This window comes from Miniopterus schreibersii (genome assembly GCF_964146895.1).
Source record: "Miniopterus schreibersii genome assembly, chromosome: 2".
NCBI classification, from domain to species: domain Eukaryota; kingdom Metazoa; phylum Chordata; class Mammalia; order Chiroptera; family Miniopteridae; genus Miniopterus; species Miniopterus schreibersii.
In genome coordinates, this window is record NC_138102.1 from 166,874,058 (window position 1) to 166,899,091 (window position 25,034).

Below are 25,034 nucleotides of genomic sequence, written 5' to 3' on the forward strand. Positions count from 1 at the left end.
ATTTCCATTTATCTTCCACAGAGAAGCCGACAGTCTTTAAAACAAAAAACTAAAAGAAATAAACTCAAATCTCTCATGTCACTTCCATGTTTAAAATCCTTCCATAGCTTTCCACTGCCTTTCACAAAAAGTCCCAAATCCTAAAACACACAAGGTCCTGCATGATGAGGTTCCTCCTACCATCTCCAGCACCATCTCCATTCCTCTTTGCCAAACTCTAAGAACACAGGTCTTCTTTCAGTTCCTCAGATATATAATACTCCTTCCCACCTCAGGGTCTTTGGACATAAGGTTCACCTGCCTTCACCTCTCCTTCCATGTCTTCACCTCACCAACTTCTACAGACCCAATTTAACTGTCACCTCCTCAGGGAGGCCTTCTTGACTTCTACCCCCATCCCAAGGCTACATTAACTCCCTTTCTACATTTTCAGTAGAAAGCACTCGGAACTTTCTAATGAAGCAACTACCAAACCATCCAGGTGATTATCTGTTTAACGTCTGGTGCCTCAGTGATTTGTAATCTCCATCTAGGGATTATGACTTTCTTGGGTATTCAGGGCTAAGGAATGTGTGATATATAATAATGATAGCTAACACTCTTAACACTCATTATGTCCAGGCACTGTTCAAACACTTACACATATCAACTCATTGAGTCCTCACAACACATCCTGAGGAAGGTATTTTATAATGTAGATGTTTTATATATGAAAAAACTATGGCCAAGCCTAAGGGTATGGCTGGGCATGGCTCAGCGGTTGAGCATCAACCAAGGATCCAGGAGATCGGGGTTCGATTCCCGGTCAGGGCACATGCCCGGATTGAGGGCTAGGCAGCCGATCAATGACTCTCTCATCATTGATGTTTCTCTCTCTCTCTCTCCCCCTCCTTTCCTCTCTCTGAAATCAATAAAGATATGTTTTTTTAAAAAAAAAAAAAACTATGGCCAAAAGATGTTAGGTCACTTGCCTAGAGTCACACAGTAAGTCATGGAATCGGAGTCTGATCCAAACTTCAGACGCACATTTTAACCACTACCCTGTCCCTCCACATAGTGACACTCAACGAGTAGATGGGTAAATGAAGCAACTGGATATGGCAGCAGTCTCAACCTCATCCTCTGACCCTACTGCTATTACCAGAGTCTAAAACAAAGGTCTCACCTTATTACTAAATGACCCCAAGCATTTCTTAGTAGGTTACCCAACACTGTATCTCTTTCTTCTCCAGGCATATGTTCCTAGATGAGCCTTTCTAAAGTACTTGTCTTATCCTATTAATCTGCTGTTCAACAGCCAGCAATGACCCCTGCTACCTAGGGAGTTACCTGGCTTTCAGACTTCTTCCTAACAATGGCCTTTTCTACTATCAGGCCTATTGTCTCCTCTTTATCTACTCACCTCCAACTCATAGACATATATGTGAAATTATGCTTTTACACGTACTGTTCTGACTCCTGTTTTCTTCTTACTCCAAATGAAATCATACCCATCCTCCAAAAAAATGCTCAAGTATCCCAAAAGTCACTGAGAAATAATGCAGCCAACTCTTCTCTGAACTGGTGACCCTCAAAGTCAGTGAAGTTTACTTTTGTGTTTCTCTGTTCTCTAAGCTCTTTATAAAGACTTGACTCATATTTATTTTCAAACCCCTTAAGTTTCTAGTATACATCTGAGCACATCAATAGAAAGCTCAATATTTACTTGCTAACTGATAAACTAAAAAAAAAAAAAGGTACTATGAGATCCCAGTTTACATCCCATTCATAAGATAAAAAATACGTGCTCGCCCGGCTGGGCGTGGCTCAGCGGCTGAGCGTCGACCTGGGATCCAGGCAATCGGGGTTCGATTCCCGGTCAGGGCACATGCCCGGGTCGTGGGCTCGATCCCCAGTCGGGAGCGTGCAGGAGGCAGCTGATGAATGACTCTCTCATCATGTTTCTATCTCTCTCTCTTCCTCTCCTTTCCTCTCTCTGAAATCAATAAAAATATATTTTTTTTAAAAATTCATGCTCAAAATATATACACAACACTAACACTTTATATATATATATATATACATATGTATGTATATTTCAGGGGGTAAGGCATGGTGAAAAGCAATGGTAAGAAAGATTTCACTGGGACTACACTGTGAGCAGAAACATCCTGCTGAAAGTTGAGAGGTACTCATAAAGAGAAGGGATCAAACATTTCTGCCAGCAACTCAAGCCAGGTCACCTTAACATCTATGTAACAGAATTCCCTCGACCACCCGCATCTTCCAGAGACAGTAATGCAAGGAGAGAGAATTAAAGACTTCCTGAATAAACTGAGCCATCGAGGGCTAGAAAATGTAAGGAAATCTGCCCTGTGTTAAGAATAAGCCTTCCTAGAGCCAGAGGGCTATTTTCAGTCAAATCTACTTCCCTTCCTAGTTCAAATAACTCAAAAGTTGTAAGGGATTCAAGTTCTACAGATATTAAAGGCAAAATAATAAAAAACAAGAATTCTGAAAAATGGTAACAAGGTGGAAGGGGGCCCTAATCTGTGGTAGTCCCTTCCTCCTCCCCAGTGCCCTCAGCAGGTCAATGCTGCCACTGACCTGATCTGCATCTGCATGAACTCCCGGAGACTGAGCAGATGGCACCTCCTGCTGGACTGCAGCCACTGCCCCGTTAGGCATCAGGATGAGCTGAGAGGCTAGAGGCACATTCCGGCCCAGGGTCCGGTTTACCTGCAATAGGTTTCCCAGCTGTGGCTGGCAAGGAGAGGAGGAAGAGCAGAGGAAAGAGAACAAGGGGAAAAGAAGACAGAAGAGACGGAAGGGAAGGACCACAAGACAAAATAAACAGAAGATACGAAACAGCGAAGTCCTGCCCCTTTCCACACCAACCCAGGAGACCCTTATTCTCCATACATGATGAATCATCCAGAAGAAAACCTAGAATGTGTATAAAACTACAGATTGATAACAAAGAGTCAAACATGAAAGAAGCTGAGACAATGAGAATTTTAGAACAAGTATTTATGTACAGTAAGTAGACAGGCTAAGAGAACCCTTAGGATATGTGTACTGAACCACGGGTCTAAAGATTATAGAGTATCTGATGCCAATTTAGTCAAATGTTAGGGTGAGCATCTTCTAACTTAGGATCTCAATGTAATCTGCAGGCTACCTATGAATACTGAGCATTACTTCTAGAGGTAAGTAAGGAAGAAGTAGATCAGCTTGTCTTAAACAGCTGGGTAACTACGGTTAAATAAAATAGCTTTCACTCAAGTCCTAGCCAGGGACAGAACAATTATGCCCCTGGGACAATGGCAGTTGTGTCTGTGGCTTACCCGTAGATACATCTGAGCCTGGGACTGGTTCAGGGGTGGGGAGGTGGTGTTCCCCAGTAGCACAGATTGGGTCAAAGTGGTAGCACTGGGAGAGCTCACACTCTGGGATCGGCTGATGAGCTGGGCGGCCGACGTGGTGGCCAGATTGATCTGTGTGGTATAGAAAGGAACCAGGACTAAGGATTTAGGAGATGTAAAAGGAAATGTAAATGACTGATAAATTCAGAGTGACACGGTCAAGAACAGAATATCTCACTTTCACAGAGTCAGGGGGAAATGAATAATACTTTCCTATCCACAGCTGTCATCCTGGCCACTAAGGGGTAGTACCATCCAGGGCCTAATCAGTAGCGTAATAGTTGAGAAGGCAAAGGAACAAAATGGAACAGATTTCACTTCTCATTGAAGGGTTCAGAGATCAGTCCCTTCCCTTTACTAAGCCCTCTTCTTCCCCAGAACTTTCTTTCTCCTTTCTTAGACCTCCTCATTACGACTCTTATACAAATCCAAAAAAAAAAAAAAAAAGACTCCTATACAAATCCAAACTGGTGGCTTTTCCTTACAAATATTCTCTACATAAGGGCTGTAAATACCACTGGTAGCACCATAAACACTCCCAGATCAGCTGAACAAAGTTTAACCCAGAGACAAAGATGCAGAGAGAGAAGCCCCTCAGTGGGGAGAAGCAGCACTCACTGAGGCCTGGGTGGTGGTAGTCTGCTGCTGTGCAGTGCTGGTGTTTGGGGAGCTGGCCTGCCGACTGGCAGCAATGGTGGCCTGTTAGAGAGGAAAGAAAATAAGAAAGAGCAGAGACAACGAAGGAAAAGGCTGTGAATCTTCCAGTGATAAATTGGAGGCACAGCCCTAGCCAGTTTGGCTCAGTGGTTAGAGCATCGGCCCAGGGACTGAAGGGGACTGAAGGGTCCTGGGTTCAACTCTGGCCAAGGGCATGTACCTTGGTTGCAGGCCTGATCCCTGGCCCCAGTCAGGGGCACATGAGGAAGGCAACCAATCGATGTGTCTCTCACATCGATTGATTTCTCTCTCTCTCTCCCTCTTTTTCTCTCCCACCCTTCCACTCTCTCTGAAAAGCGATATAAATATATATATATATATCTTCCAGTGAGGATTAAAAAAAAAAAAATCAGAGACACAAAACATAATAGACATTTCCGGTAAGAACTGAGAGACTCTATCGTGGAACAAGGACAAATATATTCACTACGCCAATAACCCTCACATTACCACATGTGCTAACCAACCCAGCAACTCCCACATAACCCTCCTGGGGCAGCCAGAAAGCCTGTCCTCCTCCCACTTTCTTTTAGGTGGAGGACCCTTTGACCAGGTCACATCATGAGGCACTGATAAGTCTAACCCAGAGTTGTCCAATACAAATATAATGCGAGCCACATGTGTAATTTTCTAGTATGTACATTTTTTAAAAGGAAAAAGAAACAGAAGTACACTTTATTTTTTTTTATTGAATTTATTGGAGTAGCAATGGTTAGTAAAATTAGGTTTCAGGTACAATTCTATATCATCTGTATTTTGTACTGTGTGTTCACCACCCCAAGTCAAGTCCCCTTCCGTTACCATTTATCCCTCTATACCCTCTTCCACTTTATTTTATTTAAGCCAATGTATTTCATTTCAATGCAACCAATGCAAACTACTAAGATATTTTACTTTTTTCTCCTTACTAAATCTTTGAAATCCAAAATCGTAGTGCACATCTCAATTTGGATTGGACACATTTTGAGCACTCAATAGCTACACATGGCTAGTGGCTACCATACTGCACAGTGCAGGTCTAAACACAGCATTCTGCTTCTAAAGGGGAGCTCTCTCCCACAGGTCTTACTGCAAGCCCAGAAGCCAAGATCCATTCACCCTCCTGCTCCTGCAGGAGGAAGGTAGACAGGGCAGACTATGTTGCCAGCCTGGCTTAGTGGCAGATGGGGTATGCCCCTACCCACCCGCCTGCAGCACCTTGCCCCTCCCACTTGGGCCAGCAGGCTGCTGACCTCTCACCTGCTGGACGGCAGCAAGGCTATGCAGCTGGGCATTGCTGAGCTGCTGCTGGAGCATGAACTGGTGGAAATACTGAGCCGCATTGGGCTGACGCTGCAGTGCTTGCAGAGCCTAGGAGGAGAAAGAGAGGGTCAGCCCACTTAGAATCACTCCCAACTCCTACTCTATACAAATTGCTGTGATCCTGTGAAAGGGACTCATGGCAAAGAGAGAAATAAAGGAAGATGGGAATATGGCTAAATCATCTACTTCTGATTTGTCCAGTTTGTTTATATGAGAACCAGTAAGTTCATATAGTCCTCAAAAAGTGGAGAAGCAATTAATTCTGCTATGCTCTATTCTATTCTTGTATATAAAGAAAAGTAAAGCAGTGTAACTCACATGAACGCCTATTTCCCAAAATGGAATCTGGAAATACATAATACAGCAAGAAAAAGAATTGGGACTAGACAGGATAAAAAATCAATGAGATGTCAATTAATGTAAAGAGAAGAAAATAAAAAGACCATATTCCAGGGGTACAATAGAGGTAAAAGAGTTCTAAGGGGTTGAAAATGATGAAAAAATAAAAGTAGTAGCTTGTGAAAGATTCTATCAGGTAAAATTTTCAAACAACTGGCATTTTCAAACATCTACAGTATAATGCTAATAGATGTTTATCAACATGTTACTGGTAATTCAGTTTTAGTGTTAACTAACATTCTTTAATAATTAGAACTATTCTTATGTTGTGCATAGTTACTCTAGTAACCAAAATATTTTAAGTAAAAGGCCCATTTCCAGATTTTTTAAAACACGGAATTTACTATTTGTCTAAAAATAAAACTTTAGTCTAGAGTTTTACGTTTCCATTACTCAGAGTGATTTATACAAAAGATCATAGATTAAAAACCTGGCAATCCATGAAGAGAAATGGTTGGAATCTAGCTATATGAACTGAATGGTAAATTAAAAAACAACAAAAAAAACACCTTTTTAAAGACTGCATCTCATTCTCTGCTTGCTTGCTCAAATTGTTGTAAATTCCTAAGATTCTCAGAGCTAGAAGGGACCTTAGTCACACCTAATCCAACTCCCACAGTTTTACTGAAAGGAATTAAGGGTGATTATCTTCCAGCATCCTTCCCTACCCCAAGCCAGTGCTCACAGATCACAGCCCCTCAGAGTTGAGCCTCACCTGCACTGCCTGCCGTTCATACAGTGACATTTGAGCTATCTGGGGCCGAGAGCTGCCCCCAGAGCTGGAACTCCCATTGGTGGAGTTGGAGTTCTGCTCACTCTCAGTCTCCATGGTCCAGGGTCCCCAAGGCTGGTGCTCTGACTCAAGACCTAGATAAAAGGAGCAAGGGATTAAAATTTACACCTGCTGTTAAAACTATTATTTCATGTTATTCAAATTAGATCTAATATTCCTCTTCTTCCATAATCCACGATTTCTAGGTTTTAAAACTACCAAATCTGCAATACACTCTTCCCCACACCATTCTTTGAAGCTATACAGTGACTCAAAAGACACAACCTTTACCTGTTCGGTCACAGCTGTCATTAAATATAAAACAACCAGAATATAAGACCACACCTTATAATACTAAGGCCACTTTACATTTCCATAACACTTCGTAACAGTTTAAAAGTTTCTTGTTTAAAACTTTTGTTTAATCTCATTTTTACCTGCATCTGTGACATCCTTACCAGTATCATCTTAATAATGGTTACCACTTACTGAGAAGCCACTAGGTGCCTCCTCTCACTGGGCTAGGCTCTTCACCTCCATTATCTCTCCCAGTGCTTTTAGGTAAATAATAATATCCCCACTTTACAACTGTGGAAATGAGGTTTCCTGAGGTTAAAGAAGTTGTCCTAATAAGTCGCAAGTCTTTACATTAGCACATGCATCTTCTTCAAACCAGAAAAAAAATCTGTGACTAAGGCAGTGTCACTCAGCTTGAGTACTCATTTCCTCATTTTATGGAGAAGGGAGCCTAAGATATAGATATGTTAAATGCATCATAAAACTAGGAGGTAGAAGAGCTGGGCTAGAGGCCATATAGCCCAAATAGCTGACTGGTTCCGGCTCAGGTTACTACTAACACCACCCAGGCATGTCACTTTCCCTTCGTATACCTCAGTTTCCCCATTTGCAAAGGCAGCTTCACAACTGAATGTAATATATCACTTTAACAAATGACCTCTGGATATTAAACATTAAACATACAGCAATGAAAATCTTCCAGAAAGTAAGGTTCAATTTTTTTAGTCTACTTAAGTGGTCACAATCTACCCTCTGGAGTCTACAGTAACATTCATTGGTAAGAATCAAGCAAAAAAAATAGAAGAGAAACAAGAAGACATGTATACCTCCAAAGCAGCACTAAATGATAATAAGGTTTCTTTGTTCATTATTGTTTTTCTCTTTTGTTAAACCCAGACACTATATTCTGTACTTCTGAGGACAAGGGGCTACTAGAAATATTAGGTCAGCAAAGCACTATTTGGTTTACAAATGTAAACATCAAACCAGAATTTGTGCTAAGGGCTGTCAACAGTTTTATTATGATGGATTTATCTTAATGTTTGCATCCAAAACAAGCAAACAAAGTAAATAAAATCAAACTGCTTGCTTGGCCTACTAAACAGAGTTTGGGAGATTTCTTATTATTCTGCTCCCAGTATCACCTGATCATAGCATTATCCCCCAAGAACTACCCATCTCTTCAGTTTCATCACTGAAAACACCAATATAACCCAAGACGTATATAGAAGAAATAATATCAGCTTCAACTCTATCTTCTCCCCACATCTTTTGCCAAAATATCAAAGCACTAAACAGATACAGACCCATGAATCCTCATTATCAGCATGTGAAGAAAAAAAGTGGGTAAGGATTAGAGGCAGCACGCACAGTTGTATAGATCACTGGACTTAGTTAACTGGACTCAGACATGAGACCCCTTTACTAGCCAGAGGGGACACTAATTCCTACATTGTTAAGTGAAAATGCTAATAAACTATACGATCCCTCATCTCCCCCAAAATAGAAGCCTTATTAATAATTTTTTCAGGTTGTGACATGAATACAGAGATGGAAAGGGACCAGCTTAAAGTCTTTAATAACATCAAGGGAAACTTATCAAAACCAGGATTCCTGGATCCCAGGCACATATATCTATTCATTCGTGACCAACGCTGGAATTGTAAAATTAAGTACAGAAAATAAAGACGACAAAAAGTTTGGGTGGCACAGTGGATTTAACTGTTCAGAATTAAAGGGGAAGAAAGAGTGAGAAGCTGATCCACAGCGGTCCCCAGAATAGCTAACCCACGGTCATTCTGAAAGGTGGCATTTGGGTGCATATGGGTTGGGTGTGGGTAGAAGCACAGATCCCCTTGGAAGGGAGACGGGAAAGGCTATTGAAGTGGACCTGCTACAGGGCCGACTGAACCAAGAGTTGAAGACCAATTTCCCTAAGCATAAAACTTTGTCTTGTAGAAGCATGGGGCATGGGAAGGGGGGAGGCGGGAGAGGGAGGAGGTTCGGGAAAGACTGTGCAAAAGAAATGCAGTAGTCCGGAGAACGGGGACAGCAGACACCCAGGGGTCCTGGCTGTACAGAGAACCTTGATGAAAATGAGGTTCCAAAGAGGAATCAAGTACACCGGGGGAAGGGGGCGGGTAGAGTGGTGCCAGGAACTGACCCAAGTGAGCAGGGCAGTGTGCTTAGTGCTAGCGGGAGAGAGGCGGACAGAAGTCAAGGCGCTGCTGAGGAGCCCCGCGGACCAGAGAGCAGGAGGCAGCTCGACAGCAAGCATGCTCGGCCGGGAACCAGAGTCGAAGGAGGGAAAATGAATGGGGAACGAGCGGTCCGAAGCAACAAGGGTGACGGGCGGACAGCGCTAAGCACAGCGACTTGAAGAGCTGCAAGACTGGGACGGGCAGAGCCGAAGGACCGCGGAGCGAGCGCTAGAGGTAGGCAGGGAAAGGAACTGGGGGAGGTACCTGGGGCGTTACACACACCGAGGTGGCTCAGAAGCCTCCCCGCGCAGCCAAGCCCCCAGAGGTCCTGCCCCTCCCCAGCCCGCGGTCGCCGGGTTACCTTCGCGCCAGGCTCCGCACCCAAGGGCTCCCGGGGGGCGTCCGCCTCATGTGCCAGGGACCCCAGGCTGGGCGGGGGGCTCGCTCGGCCTCCGCGGCGGGCTCCCCTCTCCTCCTCCCCTTCCTGGAGGGGCGGGGGCGCCGAGGGCGGGGTGGGAGGCGCCCGGCGCGGCCGCAGCTCCCCGCCCCTCCCGCCGCTCCGGGTCCGGGCCCGGCCGCGGCTCTGCCAGGCCTCCGGGGCTCGCTCCGGGCCTGTCACTTCCTGCCGGGCCGAGACGGTGGGGGCTGCAGGCCGGGGGCTGCGGGCCGGGCTGGAGGAGGGGGCTGGCGGGGAGGTGCTTCCGGGGCAGCCGGACCCCTCCCCCAGCCTTCCCCCTCCCCTCGGCGCCCGCCCCCCTCCCTCCGCGCGTCCCTCGTTTCCTGCCGGCGCCCGTTGCCATGACGACGGCGCTCCCGGGCCTCCGCGCCCTAGGCCCCGGGGCTTGTTTTTCGCCCTCTCTCGCCGTCGCCCTCTCCTCTTTTTTCCCGGCTTTCCGAGTTCGGCGCGGCGGTGGAAGGGACGGAGCTGAGCGAGTGCTGGCCTCTAGTGGGGGACTCACCTCTCGCAGACAAGGAGAGGGAGATGGGAGAAGGGAGGGAAGTGACGTGAGAAGGGGAGAAAGAAGGTATTTTTCTGGAGCTTCTGGGAATAAGGGAGAGAAAGAAAGAACCGAAGGGGCCAACAGGCAGAGAGGGAGACAGCAGAGCAGCGACCCCAGAGAAACGGTGGGCTGGAAAGGGAGCAGCGGCCGGAAGGGAGAGCGCGGGAGAGCGGCCGGGGGGCGGCAGGGAGCGGGGATTGTTCGCTCGCCCTCGCTCCGCCGGCGGGAAGGACGCTCGCGGCCGCACCGGGAGGGCGGCGGCCTCGCCCGACCCGCTGTGACTAGCACGTTTCAGCCTGTAACTTCAGGGAACTTGTGTGTTCTTGGCTTTAAATGTGCATGTACAAGAGAACGACGAAAAACGAGGGAGAAGGCAGGACTATAAAGAGTAGAACAATGGGGCAGTATTGGGGGACACTAAACATTTGACAAGGCTGTAGCCTTTGCCATTTGCCAGTTTTTAATTCTCGTCAACTTTGAACATTTAGCAAATATCTACAGAGCACTTACTCCGTGCCACTCACTTCTGGGAGCCCGGACGACGTGAGCGCACAAAGCAAAGAGAACGGCCCCGTTGACCTGTGCGGGAGCGGCGGGGACACCTGGTGGAGTCCTCACTAGGCTGAGGTTTTCTCTGTTGTGATCGTAGTCCAGGAACTATTTTTACCTCTTCTCCTAACCTCTGTTCTATCCAGTTATTTTCTTTGTCAACCCACTCTTTATTCGCTCCTTTAAAAGCCAACGCATGGTTTGTTTTTACAAAAGATCTAGAAGTGTTCTCTTTGTTCTTTGTTTATAAGTTAGATCCGTTTAGATTTGCATTGAGAGGAGTGTTTGGACTCTTAATTAGCAGTAGCCAGATTTGTGTCAGAGAAGAATCTCTGCCAGGCTTCAAGGAACCAGTCAGACAAGAATGCGAGGGAAGAAACCGGAGGGCAGCCAAAGGGCTGGAAAAGCACAGGCGTGAGGTGTAAGGAGGTGAAAAGGGTATGTTGCCAGGATGGATGACAGGCTTTGGCTGAGGATGAATTGAAAAGATTTTGGCAGAGAACTAGTGGTAAAACTAAAGCATTAGTCATTTAATTCAAACCTAGATTTGTGGCATGGCAAAGTTGAAAGCTTTCTTATGAAGGCTTAGAATGGATATACTGAACCTAAGCTGAATATCCTAGCACCAATGAAAAAGTTGTACCTATAGAAAATTTTCAAATTATATGACATTCAGGTCAAGAAACATTATTCATTTGCTTTCATGGGTTCCGTGGGCGAATTACGGCTGTTACGTGTCTACAAAAGGCCTGTAATATATTCCAAGAATAAGGAGTCCAGATGCCAAGAGTATATTTTTCCCAATAGCCTATGGAACTTGTGTACCTAGTGGGTACCTGGCCACTTCAGCCCCATTAGAGGTGGTGCAGAACCACTACCAATTGATTAAGTTACATCCCACTTTTAAAGATTTTTTTTGTATTTCCTGGATTATCAGTCCTTATAGCTACTAAAAGTTACAGGTTTAGGTGGTGTTAGGGGATAAGATAGTGATGATGTATAATTTTGTTGACTGTCTAATATAAACCTAGCCTAGGAATACTCTATCACAGTATGCTTTATTGAGTATGGGCCAGTAGTTTAACTTATACAGAGGCTTCACCCCGTATTTCACAGTAATTCTTTTCAAGTTCATTATTCTCCAAGACACAGGAGTCTTCCTGGGTTATAGGTCTAAGCAATTTCCCAAAGAAAAATTAAGGATAAAAAAGAAATGTATCAAGAGTAAAGTGAAGTAGTAGAAAACCTCTATTCATAAGAAAATCATTGTTGCGGACCTAATCAACTTGGGACCAGGTACGGAATTGCTCATCTCAATCTAAACAGAGCAAATGAATTTGTGACTCCTAGAAAATTCACAACTGACTTTTTTTTTGTTGCTAAACTTTCTCATTTTCATTTAATGATCCTGCGGGAATCACTCTTTTCTTTTTCAAACCAAATAGCTCTTGTGAATGGAGGCTAAATAATTTCTTTACTCTGCATAACACTGAAAGGCATTAGCCTAAATAGGTGAAAAGGAAATGCATTCTGTCTGGTGAGTGGATATTGAACCCTCCCCCTGCAAACTTACCTAAATAACGAAAGATCAGGATTTGAAAGGAAATTAACTGTTTGGAAGCTACTAAAGCAAATAGAATAGAAAGTAGGCTAATGTGATTTTGTATATCAACTGAGCATTGAATGAGCATTCTTCAAGCTTCTCTTCGAAGCCCAGCATTGTGCAATGAATTAATTGTGAAGGCAGAGGTGGTCTAACCCTAGAGGTGTTATTATCATTGGAATGTGTCTATTTACATGTAACCTAGTAAGTAAGCATGGGTGATCACATTTTTATGCAAATATAGGTAGGATGAAGTAGGGGGGGAAAGAAATCAAAACCTTTACTCTAACCACCACCAATTTGGGATGTAAACCACCATGCACATCCCACACCCATCCCACCACCATTCTATATGCCACTTTAAGGTCTAGTTGGGAGAAAATGAAATGAAGATAAAGGGGATTTATAGGCTCTTAGATATTTAAAGCAAAAAAGGACTTTAAAATTATCCAAGCCTCTCAATTTTGAATGGAGAAAATTGAAGCTAGAAGATGAATGTAGAAGAGGGACATGTTATCATCCGTGGCAAATAGATGTCAAAAAAAAATTGTTAATTAATTTTCTAGATGCTCTCCCTTCTCAACTGAAAAGGAAAACATATAAAGATACTTCTCATTCCTTGCCATTAATACTCATGATGGAGTTCAGGACACACCCCAAATATAGCACCTTGGCATATTACTTTTACCTGAAGAAGTTTGAGAAAAAGGCAGAAACAAGAAAGTCACTCTGACTTCTTCCTTCCTTCCCTCTCTCTTCTTTCCTCAGCCAGGTCATAAAACCCTCTGAGAGGTGCCCCTGGAGTAGAGGAGGATCCTCAGCCCCAAAACAAAAGGACACCAAGAAGAATCCTGCCCTGGCCAGTCTGGCTTAATGGTTAGAGCATCGGCCTGTGGACTGAAGGGTCCCGGGTTCAGTTCTGGCCAACGGATGTACCTTGGTTGCAGGTTCAATCCCCAGCCCCAGTTAGGGCTGGTGCGGGAGACAGCCAATCGATGTGTCTCTCACATGGATGCTTCTCTCCCTCCCCCCCCCCCCACTCTCTGAAAAGTAATGACAGAAAATATCCTCGGGTAAGGATTTAAAAAAAAAAGAATCCTAACAAACGGGCCTTGCTAACTTTCCCCCAGTTAACCAATTACCTTACACTTTTTAACCTATGTATTCCTCCATGACTATCCACTCTTCATCAAATCCAGCATAAAAATATACCAATCTAACTTTCTTTGGCTCTTCAATTCCTTATGAAGACTCTCGTAGCACATACAACTTAGATAAGTTTTGTTGAAATAAGTTTGTACGCCCAAGATGGAGCCACTCCTGCCTAGGGTTCCCTGTCAGCAAACCGAAACTGAGATAACTTTCACGTCCCTGGGAATGCTCCACTTGACCAGAAACACAGTCTATCCAGTCGGCCAGTCCCCAAACACCAGGCCAACTCATTCCTTATCCTACAAAGCTTCCTGCCTTGCACTCGATTTTGCAGCCCTCCCATGGAGACTGTCCACTTCATGAAGTGTTAAATAAAAGTTAGTATGTGTCACCTAAATTGTCTTCTCTAGTCATTCTTTTAAGATTCTCCTGTTAATCTGTCTTTGTCAGTTTAATTTCCAGACTCAGCCAGGGACCCTAAGAGGGTTGAGGAAAGCTTTTTCCTACCGTATACTCACCATCCTCTTTTCTTTAGAACAGAAGTTTAAAATTACCATGTTGATTGGTTCAGCTCAATATTCCATGTATCACTACCCTCAAAAGAAACAGATATACTCCCACATCCTTGAGTAGCATGCAGATGACAGTAACAAAGGCATCAACAATTTAGACAGTTACCATCGATTAAGAGCAAATCCTGAACCTCTCAGCGTTGGTTTTCTTTCTGTAAAATGGGAATAACACCCAGTATTTGTTGGAAATAAATGACATGTTTATACGGTATTTGATACAGTATCTGACATAGTTCAAGCTATTATTAGTTTCCTTTAGTAGCCCAGTATATTTTTGTCCTCATCAAATGTACCTAAACCACTCTTTATTTTTCATTCAGCTACATTGTAAGTTTCTAAACTCACAATTGGGTAATAAGTTTATGAGTTAATGAATTTACTGTCAAGGAGGAAAAACTTTTCTCCTGTTCTCTTAGATTCAATTCATGTGGGCCCATGAATTAAACTAACAAAAGCCAAATTCACAGGAGAAAAGGCACACAATTTTTATTAATATTTACTTGTATGAGACTTTACTGAAAAGAAAACTCAAAGAAGCCGTTAGAGGAGCTTTTATACCCTTCTTAACAAATGAAAAAGGTTTGGGGCTTTCAGGGACATAAATTGCTAAATTGCTGAGAGAAGTACTCTCTTTTCTCCCTGGGTGGGAAGCTGTATCTCTTTGGGGCTTCAAGTGTGTCTTTGGTCTGCTTTTCCAGGACTTGGGTACAAATCCATATTGAGGCAAAGCACTAGTTTTATTTATACCACCTGGGGTTATATGTCCTAGGCCAAGAGAGCTAAGCCCTGGGAAGAAGTCTAAAGGGAAAAAATATTTTAAATATACTTAGAGCCTCTCTCTGTTCATGGCTTCACAGACATTATTGCATTCAACCCTCTTAATAACCTTTTTCAGATAGCTATTATTGATCTTTACAGATGAGGAAATCAAAACTCAGGAATATTAGGTAAATTGTTCCAGGTTCATGGGAGTAATAAGCAATAGTGTCGGAATTTAAATTCAGGTCTGTCTGACCCCAAAGCTCATAACTACATCATATCGTTCACAGTGTGAATGTAGAGTAGTGCAGATCTATTTAAAATGCTTAGCGACGCGTGTTTGCACAAAGATGGTTAGCATTTGTCATTGTAAATGCATGCAATGGAAGGCCCACTCCGACTTTGTAAACAATGAAAATAGCTCTGGTTGTCAGTCTACAAAAACAATGGGGAGATGTCTCAGCAAACAATAGGGATGGATGTATATAATTTCCCTAAGTTCTCTGATTTCTTCCTTGTCTGCTTATAAACCATGGTAAGCAGATAATGGCCTCAAAGATGTTCTCATCCATGAAACCTGTGGATGTGTTATGCTAAGGCAAAGGGGAATTAAGTTGCAGATGGAATTAAGGTTTCAAACAGCTGACCCAAAAATAGGGAGATTACTCTAGATTATCTGGCTGAGCCCAATGTAGTCACAAGGGTCCTTAGAAGTGTAGGTGAGGAAGAACAACAGGTTGAGTAATGCGGTGTGAGAACTCATGCTTCCACTGTTGGCTTTGAAGAGGGAAGGGGCGGGTCCTGAGCTGAGCAATGTAGGAGGCCTGTAGAAGCGGGGGGGAGGGGGGGGCCTAGGGAAGAAGAAATGGTGGTGTGGTTCAGTGGTTGGAGTGTTAGCCCATGGGCCGAAAGGTCTCAGGTTCAATTCCCAAAGTCTATGTTGCTCTCGCTCTGGCTCACTCTTTCCCTCTTCCTCCATTCCACTCTCTCTAAAAAATCAGTGGGAAAAAATATCCTCTGGTGAGGATAAATATTAAAAAAAGGAAATAGATTCTCCCCTAGAGCCTTCAAAAAGAGAGCCCAGCCCTTGATGACACACCTTGATTTGCACCCAGTGGTATGCATGTCAGACTTCTCATCTACAGAAACGTAAGGTAATAAAATTGTGTTGTTTTCTACCACTAAGTTGTTATAGCAGCAGTAGGAAACTAACACATAAGCTAATCAATATGTCCAAAAGCAGCAGCTAATCTTAGACCTTTTGCGCTGCCTGAAGTCCAGCCAATTGCCAACTTCATTACGCCTTTGTTTGCTCACGGCTGGAGAACTTATTGTATCCCATGCTCGGACTAATCAATGAGTAGGTGCTCGCGGTCATTTTAAGGGACAGCTTTTCAGTTCTGCGGGAAACGCTATTCAAGTATAATAACTCTCATGCAAATACAAAATGAACATGTGTCAAAGATTTTATATAACTCATTAATTCATGAAAGAACCAGTGAGATACTAAAATCAGTTCAAAGTGCATCTGAGAAACTGGGTGTTTACGGGCAATTTAATAAAGGAATGGTAGAAAAGATTGCTGGTTTGGGTCCCAAATTGTTCATGAACCATACCCTTAAGAATGATCTTTTCCTCTGCTGGGCAGGAAGTTCCTCTCTGCGTCTCCAGAGTCACAAAGTGGCCCAGTCATTGGGAAGTCAGTCAGAGGCTCAAGCCCAGTGCTAACCTGAAAAAACACTTAGTGAGCTCTAGATTCCATGGCTAACTTTTAGATTGTTTGTTTGTTTGTTTGTTTGTTTTGACAACTGTAAATCTGAGTAGAGAAACTGTTAAGAGTTGCCGAGTCAGGGAGAACAAATCTCCCCATCAGAGCACTCTGCCTGAGCTTTCCTTCCTGCCTGAGTTCTGGAGAGGTGGATGGCAAACCTGCTCCTCTCTCAGACTTCCTCCAGCTTAGAAACAGCGATCCCAGTTGACTAGGCAAAAAAGAAAAAAAACACCTTGGAATCATTCTTTATTTTTAATACATTGTTTTGTTGTTGTTTAGAGAGAGAGGAAGGGAGAGGGAGAGAGAGAAACATTGGTGTGAGAGAGAAACATCGATCGGCTGCCTCCTGCACGCCCCCTACTGGGGATGGAGCCTGAAACCCGAGCATGTGCCCTGACTGGGAATCGAACCAGCAACCTTTCAGTGCACAGAATGACACCCAACCAGGTGAGCCACACAGCCAGGGTGGAATCATTCTCGACTCTTTAATTCATACTCTACATTTAATTCATCCATTTATTCAGATTTAACCAAAATAGTTTGAGGGCCTACTATAACAGTCACTTTTTCTGTCATGAATGCCCATCAGTAGCCAAAACAGGCAAAAATTCTTACCCCATGGAGCTTGTATTTTAGTGGGGGAGAAAAATAATAAATAATAAGTAAACTCTAAAATGTATAGAATGTTAGGTGATGACAAGTGCAATCAAGGAAATTTTTTTAAATGGAAAGGGGTTGGGAGAACTGGGAAATGAGGCTTAGAATCTAAATAAGTTGTCAGGACCCTGGCTGGTTTGGCTCAGCGGTTAGAGCATCAGCACATGGACTGAAGGGTCTCGGGTTTGATTCAGGCCAAGGGCATGTACCTCGGTTGCAGGCTCGATGCCTGGTCCCATTCTAGGCACATATGGGAGACAACCAATCAATGTGCCTCTCTAACATGAATGTTTCTCTCTCTCCCCCCTTCCACTCTCTCTGAAAAGCAATGAAAAAATATCCTCGGGCGAGGGTTAAAAAAAAGAGAGAGAGAAAAACTAAATAAGGCTGTCAGGGAAGACCTCACAGACACATTGGCTGCAGGCAGAGGAAGCATGTGCCACTGTGTTAGAGGAATGATGGTGTTCAGGACACACTACTCCAAAGCATGATTCTTTGGCATACTGAATATTTTTAAGATGAAGAAGTCTGAGAAAACAGCAGAAACAGGAAAGTCAGAGTGACCTTTTCTCCACCATTCTCCCTTGAAAGAGGTCATGAGCCCTTATGTGAGCGGTGCCCTCCCTGGACCTGGAGGAGAGGAACATTCTTATCTCTGAAGTCCAAGGGATTCTGAGAAAAATCTGAACACACAGGCCTTGCTGAGTTTCCCTCATACTTACCTCCTACTCTCTGACCTGTCATATTTCTCCTCGGCTGCTCTTCATCGAACCTAGCATAAATAGTCTCCGGTTTAACCATTTCTCCAGTACATTCAAACGTGATATATATACAGATGAAAACAAGTTTAGATTTTTGAAGTTTGAACTGTAATATCGCATGAATGGTCAGCATGTCTCTCATTTTTGTCTTGGGAACAACTTAAAATGATGAGTCAAGTAGAGAAAGCAACAACATTGATCCCAGGCAGGAAATGGCTTCTGGACCTAATGGCTCCGTAGTCCTGCTAAAGGTGATTATTTTACTGTCGGAGCGTCACAAAGTCTGATTTCTTAGCTTTGAGTATGTAGGAGAGGAAAAAAGAATCTTTACCCTCTTAGGTTCTGCAGCTAGGGCCTGCAAATTAAGCTGACAAAAAGATTGATAGGAGGAAAGGGTTATTTCGTATGTACACGGGGAAAGGGGCTCACAGAAAAAACATCAAAAATCCCCAAAAGCAGTTAGGCTTGGGAGCTTATCATTTTAACAAGGGCAAGAAATCTGTGAAGTGCTAAGACAAAGAAAAAGGGGTTTGGGCTTCTAGGTACATTGTGAGAAGGTAAATGTCTGGAGGAAACAAATGGAAAATAAGAATTACCTTAGGAAGGTTTGTGTCTCCTGTGAATCAGCTCTCTTCTTCCTCGTATGGCGAAGGGAAGGGAGCCCCTTTACAAGAGGAAATTTATACCCTGATTTTGGGCAGACAGGGGGAGGTAGAGAGCTTTTCTTGCATCTGCTGTTTTTCAATTGCCTTCAGCTCAATATGATCTTTATGCCAATGTGGCATGTTTTGGAGTAGCATATTCTGATACCCTTCAAATGCATCACTCGTAAAACCTAAATTCATATACCCAAATCTATAATTCTCCACACAAACATCCTTTAGAGAATTAGTAATTATGTCCCATAATTTAATTATTCACTTTGTTCAAGGTCTTGCTCTAGGCATTGTGAACATACTAAAATAAACAAAAATATTCACTCCTTTCAAGCAATTTAATATAATTAGGAAACAAAGTCAGGTATATATATATATATATATATATAGTTTAATGTGGCTAAGAGCACAAATCTTGAGATCTGGGTTTGGATCCTGACTGTGCTACTTACTAACTGTGCCACTTACATGGTCCTGGGCATGTGACATAACCTCTATAAGTCTCATTCTCCTTATTTGTAAAATGAAGGAACTACCTAGCTTTCAAGGTTGTTATGAGAATTAAGTGAATGACAGAATTCATTTAGCCCATTGATTGTCCTTGGTAAGCATTCAATAAATATTGATTGTTAATATTAATAACTAGAGTATAAGCAGATGGTGATAAGAGCTCAGTAAGAAGACTATACGTACTCAAGGATACCAAAGTCTATATCTGGTCATCAAAAGAATTGCCCTTCCCATGAAAGAGAGAAATAATATTTGAAGTAGACTTTGGTCAGAATATGAAGGAATCAGAGGAACAATCTTTAAGAATCTCATCTCTTGATCAAACTGGCCAAATGACACCTGAAGTGTTATTTACGCTAGCTAACTGTGTTCCATGCTAGATGATTTTTACTTATCTATTTAATCTTCACATTGATCCTGAGAGGTCATCAATACAGTGTCTCATCTAGGTCTGGAGGGTTATTAGTGAGCCTGTATTCAAACTCTGTCTCTGACTGGCCTCTTGGAAGGCCTTAGGGAAGAGCCAGATCCAGAGAGGAGCCACAGCAAATAAGCCTCACCTTCCCCGCTCACTGTCCCTCCTTGTCCCTTGGCAACCATGGCAAAATTGTGTCAGTGGTTTCTTGGGTTGTAAGTCTCTGAGGTTGTTTGTGCCAAAAGGTGAAATGTAGAATGACCCCCACAAAAGCTCCTCTAATTTCTATTTTTTAAAACTATAAATAAGTGTAATATCATTTGTGTTACCATGATATTGTAAATATAAAATAATTAGTTGGAAAAGTCTGTAAAACAAAAGCCCTAGGGGAGAAAATTAAAATTTATTGAAAATGTTTACTTGAGAGTTAACCCTTCAAAGTGAGACACTTTTCAGGAGAAAATAATCAATACATATATTTTTTCGTACATATTATGTTTTTGACATTGTGCTAGGCAATGTCAGAGGTACAGAAGAATGATAAAACATTGGCCCTGTTCTCAAAAAGCTTGTAATAAGGTAGGGTAGAGGAAATTACTAATGTAAATTGAAGCAGCCAACCAACACATACAAATTTTTCCTTACTAAAAATATTAAAACCAGCCCGGCTGGCGTGGCTCAGCAGTTGAGCACCAACCTATGATCCAGGAGATTGAGGTTTAATTCCCAGGTCAGGGCACCCGTCTGGGTTGGGGGCTTGATCCCTAGTGGGGGCCATGCAAAAGGCAGCCCATCAATGACTCTCATTATTGACATTTCTATCTCTCTCTCTGCCTCTCCCTTCCTCTCTCTGAAATCAATAAAAATACATTTTTTAAAATTTAACTGTAATAAAAATATTAAAACCACATGATACATTATCTCTGGGCAGTGAGTGGAAGGAAAGAAGAAAACTAATATTGGGCTAAGTGATTTCACATGTGATGCCTTATTTAACCCTCTCAAGCATTCATTGAATTAAGAACTATTTTCTCCATTTTTGTAAATGAGGTTACCGAAACTGATAATGCTAAATGGCTTGTCCGTGGCAAAATAAATATATGAACAGGGGCTAAAATTCTAATATCAAATTCTAAATCCCTTACTGTTTTTACCATATTGAGGAAGCCTTTAAGACTGGTCAAAAATGTTCCAGATCTTTCTCCTTCTAGGCGTATGGTAGGGTTATACTGCCCCACCCACCTACAGTCAGGTATGGCCTTGTGACTTGCTCCTGCCAGGGAAAGGTGAGTGGATATGACGTGCATCACTTCTGGGCAGAAGCCTCAAGAGCCAGTGCACACGACTGACCTGGCATCTCTTTTCTTCTGCGAAAGCGCAGAGCAACATTCAGTACAGCAGCTGCTCCATCTCCTCCGTTCCTGGGATGGACAGCGTGGAGCACAGGTGCTGTCCAACCCTCAATGGACATGTACAATGAGGAATACGTATTTTGACTTTAAGGGCTAAGTTTTGAGCCTATTTATTTTGGCACCTTAACCTAAACAATCCTTACTCATTGGTACTAAAAAATAAGATGCGATAGAGAGAAACAAGATGGCGCGTAGGTAACAGCTGCACCCGCCGCCTCCCGCAACCACATCAAAATCACAACTAAAATACAGAACAACCATCCCTCAGAGCCTCCTGAGATCCGGCTGCACAGAAGCCCCACAACCAGGGAGCTGACCGAGACCGGGAGGAGGGGCGGGGACGCGGGCGGATCGGGGCTGAATCGCAGAGACGCGGCCTCGGGCCCACACCCGGTGCCGCAGTTGAAACCCGGGAGGGAATCTCGGCGGCGGAGTTTTCCCGGAGAAGGGAGGGGTCCCAGCCCCACAGCAGGCCCCCAGCCCAGGGCTCTAGGCCGGGAAGAGCCGTCCCCACAACTCCGGGCTGTGAAACCAGAGGGGACTGTCCCTGAGGGTCGCGGAGGCTGCGGGAGCCCCAGCAGCTCCTCTAAAGGGCCCGGCACGGACTCACTCGGACGCGCCCTCTGAGCCCAGCGCCGGGCAGCAGCCGGAAAGGACCCGGGACACTCGGGGAGGAACTAACCTGCCTGAGATCCGGGCGAGAGGTGGAGGGGCGGCTTCCTCCCAGGCAGAAGGGCTGGCGGAGGCCATTGCTCCTTTGGCGAGTCCTCCCCGCACACAGCCGGCAGGCAGGCGCCATATTTGAATCGCCAGCACCTGACTCGAACCTTTGGCCCCGCCCCGTGATTCCCGGAGGCCCCGCCCCTCCCCATCTGCAGCTCATCCAGGCCATTTCCAGGGGCTTTTCTGTGCAAGTGGCCTCTCGAGCCTCATGCTTAGGACTTTCCTAAAATCTCTCAAACAAGCAGCAGTGGGCCCCATACGGCTTGATAAGTGGCCCCAGGCCTGGCACTAGCGGCAGTCTGCATTGGCTCATAGCTTGGCCTCTCCTGGACACCTCCAAGCCCAGCACAAGCAGCAGCCAACTACGGTTTGCTGTGTAGCTCATGCTGGGTGGCCCTGGGCAAGGCACTGGCACAGGCTGACTTTGCACCTCCCCAGAGGCCCCAGAGACAATGCACCTGGTGGTCAGACTCGACCACACTGGATTACAACCCTACCACAGCCACAAGTGGCACACTCAAGGGGCACACTTGGTGAGCACCAAAGCTCCACTGAAGTAAGTCCTGATCCATAGGGGTGTCTCCAGCACAGCAGCTCTCTGGCTGTAGTTGCAGCTGGTCCTCACAGCTGATTGGCCTGGGGGTCAGTTCCTCCCAGGGGCGCCAATAGCAACCAAGGCTCAACTACAACAGGACAGTGCACACAGCCCACACAGGGGAGCACCTAGAAGGCCCAGCTCAGGTGACTGGGGAGGCTGAGCCACTGGACCCTACAGGACACCTACTACACAAAGCCACTCTACAAATTCCAGGAGACATAGCAGCTCTGTCTAATACACAGAAACAAACACCTGGAAGCAGCCAAAATGCAGAGGCAAAGAAACGTCACAAAGGAAAGAACAGAAGAAATCTCTAGAAAAGGAACTAAATGAAATAGATCCAAGCAAGCTAACAGATAGGAGAGTTCGGAATTTTGTTTATAAGGATGTTTAAGCAGACTGTTAGGGAAATAACTGAGAAAATCGATAACATAATAAAGTACCAATTTGAAATGAAGGCTACAGAAACTGAAATGAAGAATAATTTACAGGGGATCAACGGTAGAGTAGAGGACGCTGAGAATCAAATCAGCAATTTGGAACATGAGGAAACAAAAAACAGAAGAGCAAAAAAAAAAAAGAATCTAGAAATATGAAAATAGTATAAGGAGCCTCTGGGACAACTTCAAGAGGCCCAACATTCATATTATTGGGGTACCAGAAGAGGCAGAAAGAGACCAAGGAATTGAAAACCTATTTGAAAAAATAATTACAGAAAACTTTCCCTACCTGGGGAAAGAAATCGACTTTCAAGTCCAGGAAGCACAGAGTCCCAAACAAGAGGAACCCAAAGAGGCCCACACCAAGACACATCATAATTAAAATGCCAAAGGTTAAAGACGAAGAGAGAATCTTAAAAGCAGCAAAAGAAAAGCAGTTAGTTACCTACAAGGAAGCCCCCATACGACTGTCAGCTGATTTCTCAACAGAAACCTTGCAGGCCAGAAGGGAGTGGCAAGAAATATTCAGAGTGATGAAAAACATGGAACTACAACCAAGATTGCTCTACCCAGCAAAGCTATCACTTAGAATTGACGGTCAGATAAAGAGCTTCTCAGACAAGGAAAAGCTAAAGAAGTTCATCACCACCAGACCAGCACTACAGGAAATGTTGAAGGGTCTTCTTTCAGAAGAAGCTAATGAACAAAAGAATCTGATGAACTAAATAGATCCAGAGACACTGACACATGCAACAGACGATCATATTTCAGAGGAAAGAGGGAAGGGGGGGTGGAGGATGGGAAGAGATAAACCAAAGAAGTTATATGCATATATGCATAACCCATGGACACAGTCAATAACAGGGTGAAGGCCTGGGAAGGGGGTGGGAGGGAAGTGGAGGGGGTCAATTGGGGGGGGGGGAAATGGTATACCTGTAATACTCTCAACAATAAAGATAAATTTAAAAAGTTTAAAAAAAAGAAAGAAAAGAAAAAATAAATAAAATATAGAACCTCAAACAAACAAAAAAATAAAAAATAAGGTGCTGTTCTCATTAAATTCCTAAAATACTTAACTTTTGCTTAAGGACCTTAGTGGAGACCAAAAGTGTGGGATGATATGTTATTATTTTTTCTGCAGTAACTTGGAAGTCAGATAATGTGTTTGATGATCTTATAGCTCTAGAAGTTAGAAAATAGAATACAGTAGCATGTACTGGTTACTGCATTTAAATAAATTTGGCAAGGTACTACCAAAGATGACCAGAGCAAAGAACTGGCCAGTTTTCAATCAGGAATGAAAGGGGGAAAAAGATACAGAAATTTGGAGACTTATGGGCTTGGAAGAGGCAACTGCATGGAAAAGCTTTGAGAAATAAAGGCCAAGTAGACCTTAGTTTTGGGACAAAGTTCAAATCCAGGTATGGTAGTCATATTAGTTGTTAAAACCTCAGTGGATTAACATATTATACAGCAAATCCTTTCAGTGAGGAAAAAAAATATGTTGTGTTTACTTCTCTGCCGAAGCTTAATAGGCTTAAAGTGCTCACTGGCAGTTAAGTTGGGAAAGAGGTAAGTCGAGAAAGAAAGAACTACAGATGCATGTACTGACACCGGAGCTGTCGGGAATAAAATAGACAAGAAGCTAACCAAATTTTGAAACTGTGAATATGGATTAAGAGAATTGTCACTGAAAAATGGCTCCTGGATTCTTAATCTTCTGCAGGCAGTGAACAAGTTGTAAAACCTGCTCAGTAATCCAAAGCCCTCTTCCGATGTGGCCAAGGAAGATAGTGGCAAAGACAGAGCCCCCAGAGGGTGCAGCCCTAATCACAGAGACCTTGAACTGGTGGGGCCTTCCCGGGGGAACAAAGTTGGACCTGATGGAGGACATTCCTCATCCCCTAGGTAAGAGACTCCCTGGACATCTGTCTAGAATTTCTCCAGAGTAACAATTTTTCTGGTTAAAAAATTAAATAAATAAGTAGGTGCCTAGGATACGTTATCCTTTATTTTAAATCATCTCTGTCTCCCACACATCGCAGAAGGCGAGCTGTTGGGGGACATCCCAGCGCCTCAGGCTTTCTGTGAGTCTGTAACCTGTTCAGCTTCTGTAGCTCAGGTCTCCTGTGCTGCTTGTCTTGAATGTTGTAAAGAATTCTGCACCTTAGGTCTCAGTGTCCTTATTTGTCAGTTGAAGAAATCTTTCTAGGTGATTTCTTAAGACACTTTTAATTTTTTTTTAAATCGTAATTCTATTCTCTGCCAATAGTGGACAGTTCTTGAACTTTATCTCGGATTCAGATAATGATCTTCACTGCATCTCCTGGAAACTGAAAAATAGTACCGGGTTGTCTCTCCCT

The 25,034-nt window shown here is 43.7% G+C and overlaps 1 protein-coding gene across 5 annotated transcripts in view; it reads right to left on the reverse strand.

Annotated features, from left to right (window-relative positions):
• PHC1 (polyhomeotic homolog 1) overlaps positions 1-9,584 on the reverse strand; it is a 22,654-nt gene extending 13,070 nt beyond the window's left edge. For 2 of the 5 annotated variants that reach the window (XM_081127001.1, XM_081127004.1), the window contains exons 1-6: positions 9,454-9,584; positions 6,538-6,689; positions 5,361-5,471; positions 4,023-4,103; positions 3,327-3,476; positions 2,587-2,718 (exon numbers count right to left, since the gene is read on the reverse strand). In XM_081127001.1, the coding sequence (XP_080983127.1) occupies positions 2,587-2,718; positions 3,327-3,476; positions 4,023-4,103; positions 5,361-5,471; positions 6,538-6,651 (588 nt within the window). In that variant the 5' untranslated portion in view covers positions 6,652-6,689; positions 9,454-9,584. Of the gene's footprint in view, positions 1-2,586; positions 2,743-3,326; positions 3,477-4,022; positions 4,104-5,360; positions 5,472-6,537; positions 6,690-9,453 lie in introns of all 5 variants that reach the window. The other 3 variants (XM_081127003.1, XM_081127000.1, XM_081127002.1) reach the window with 2 other exon arrangements.
• Positions 9,585-25,034: the final 15,450 nt, after the last annotated feature.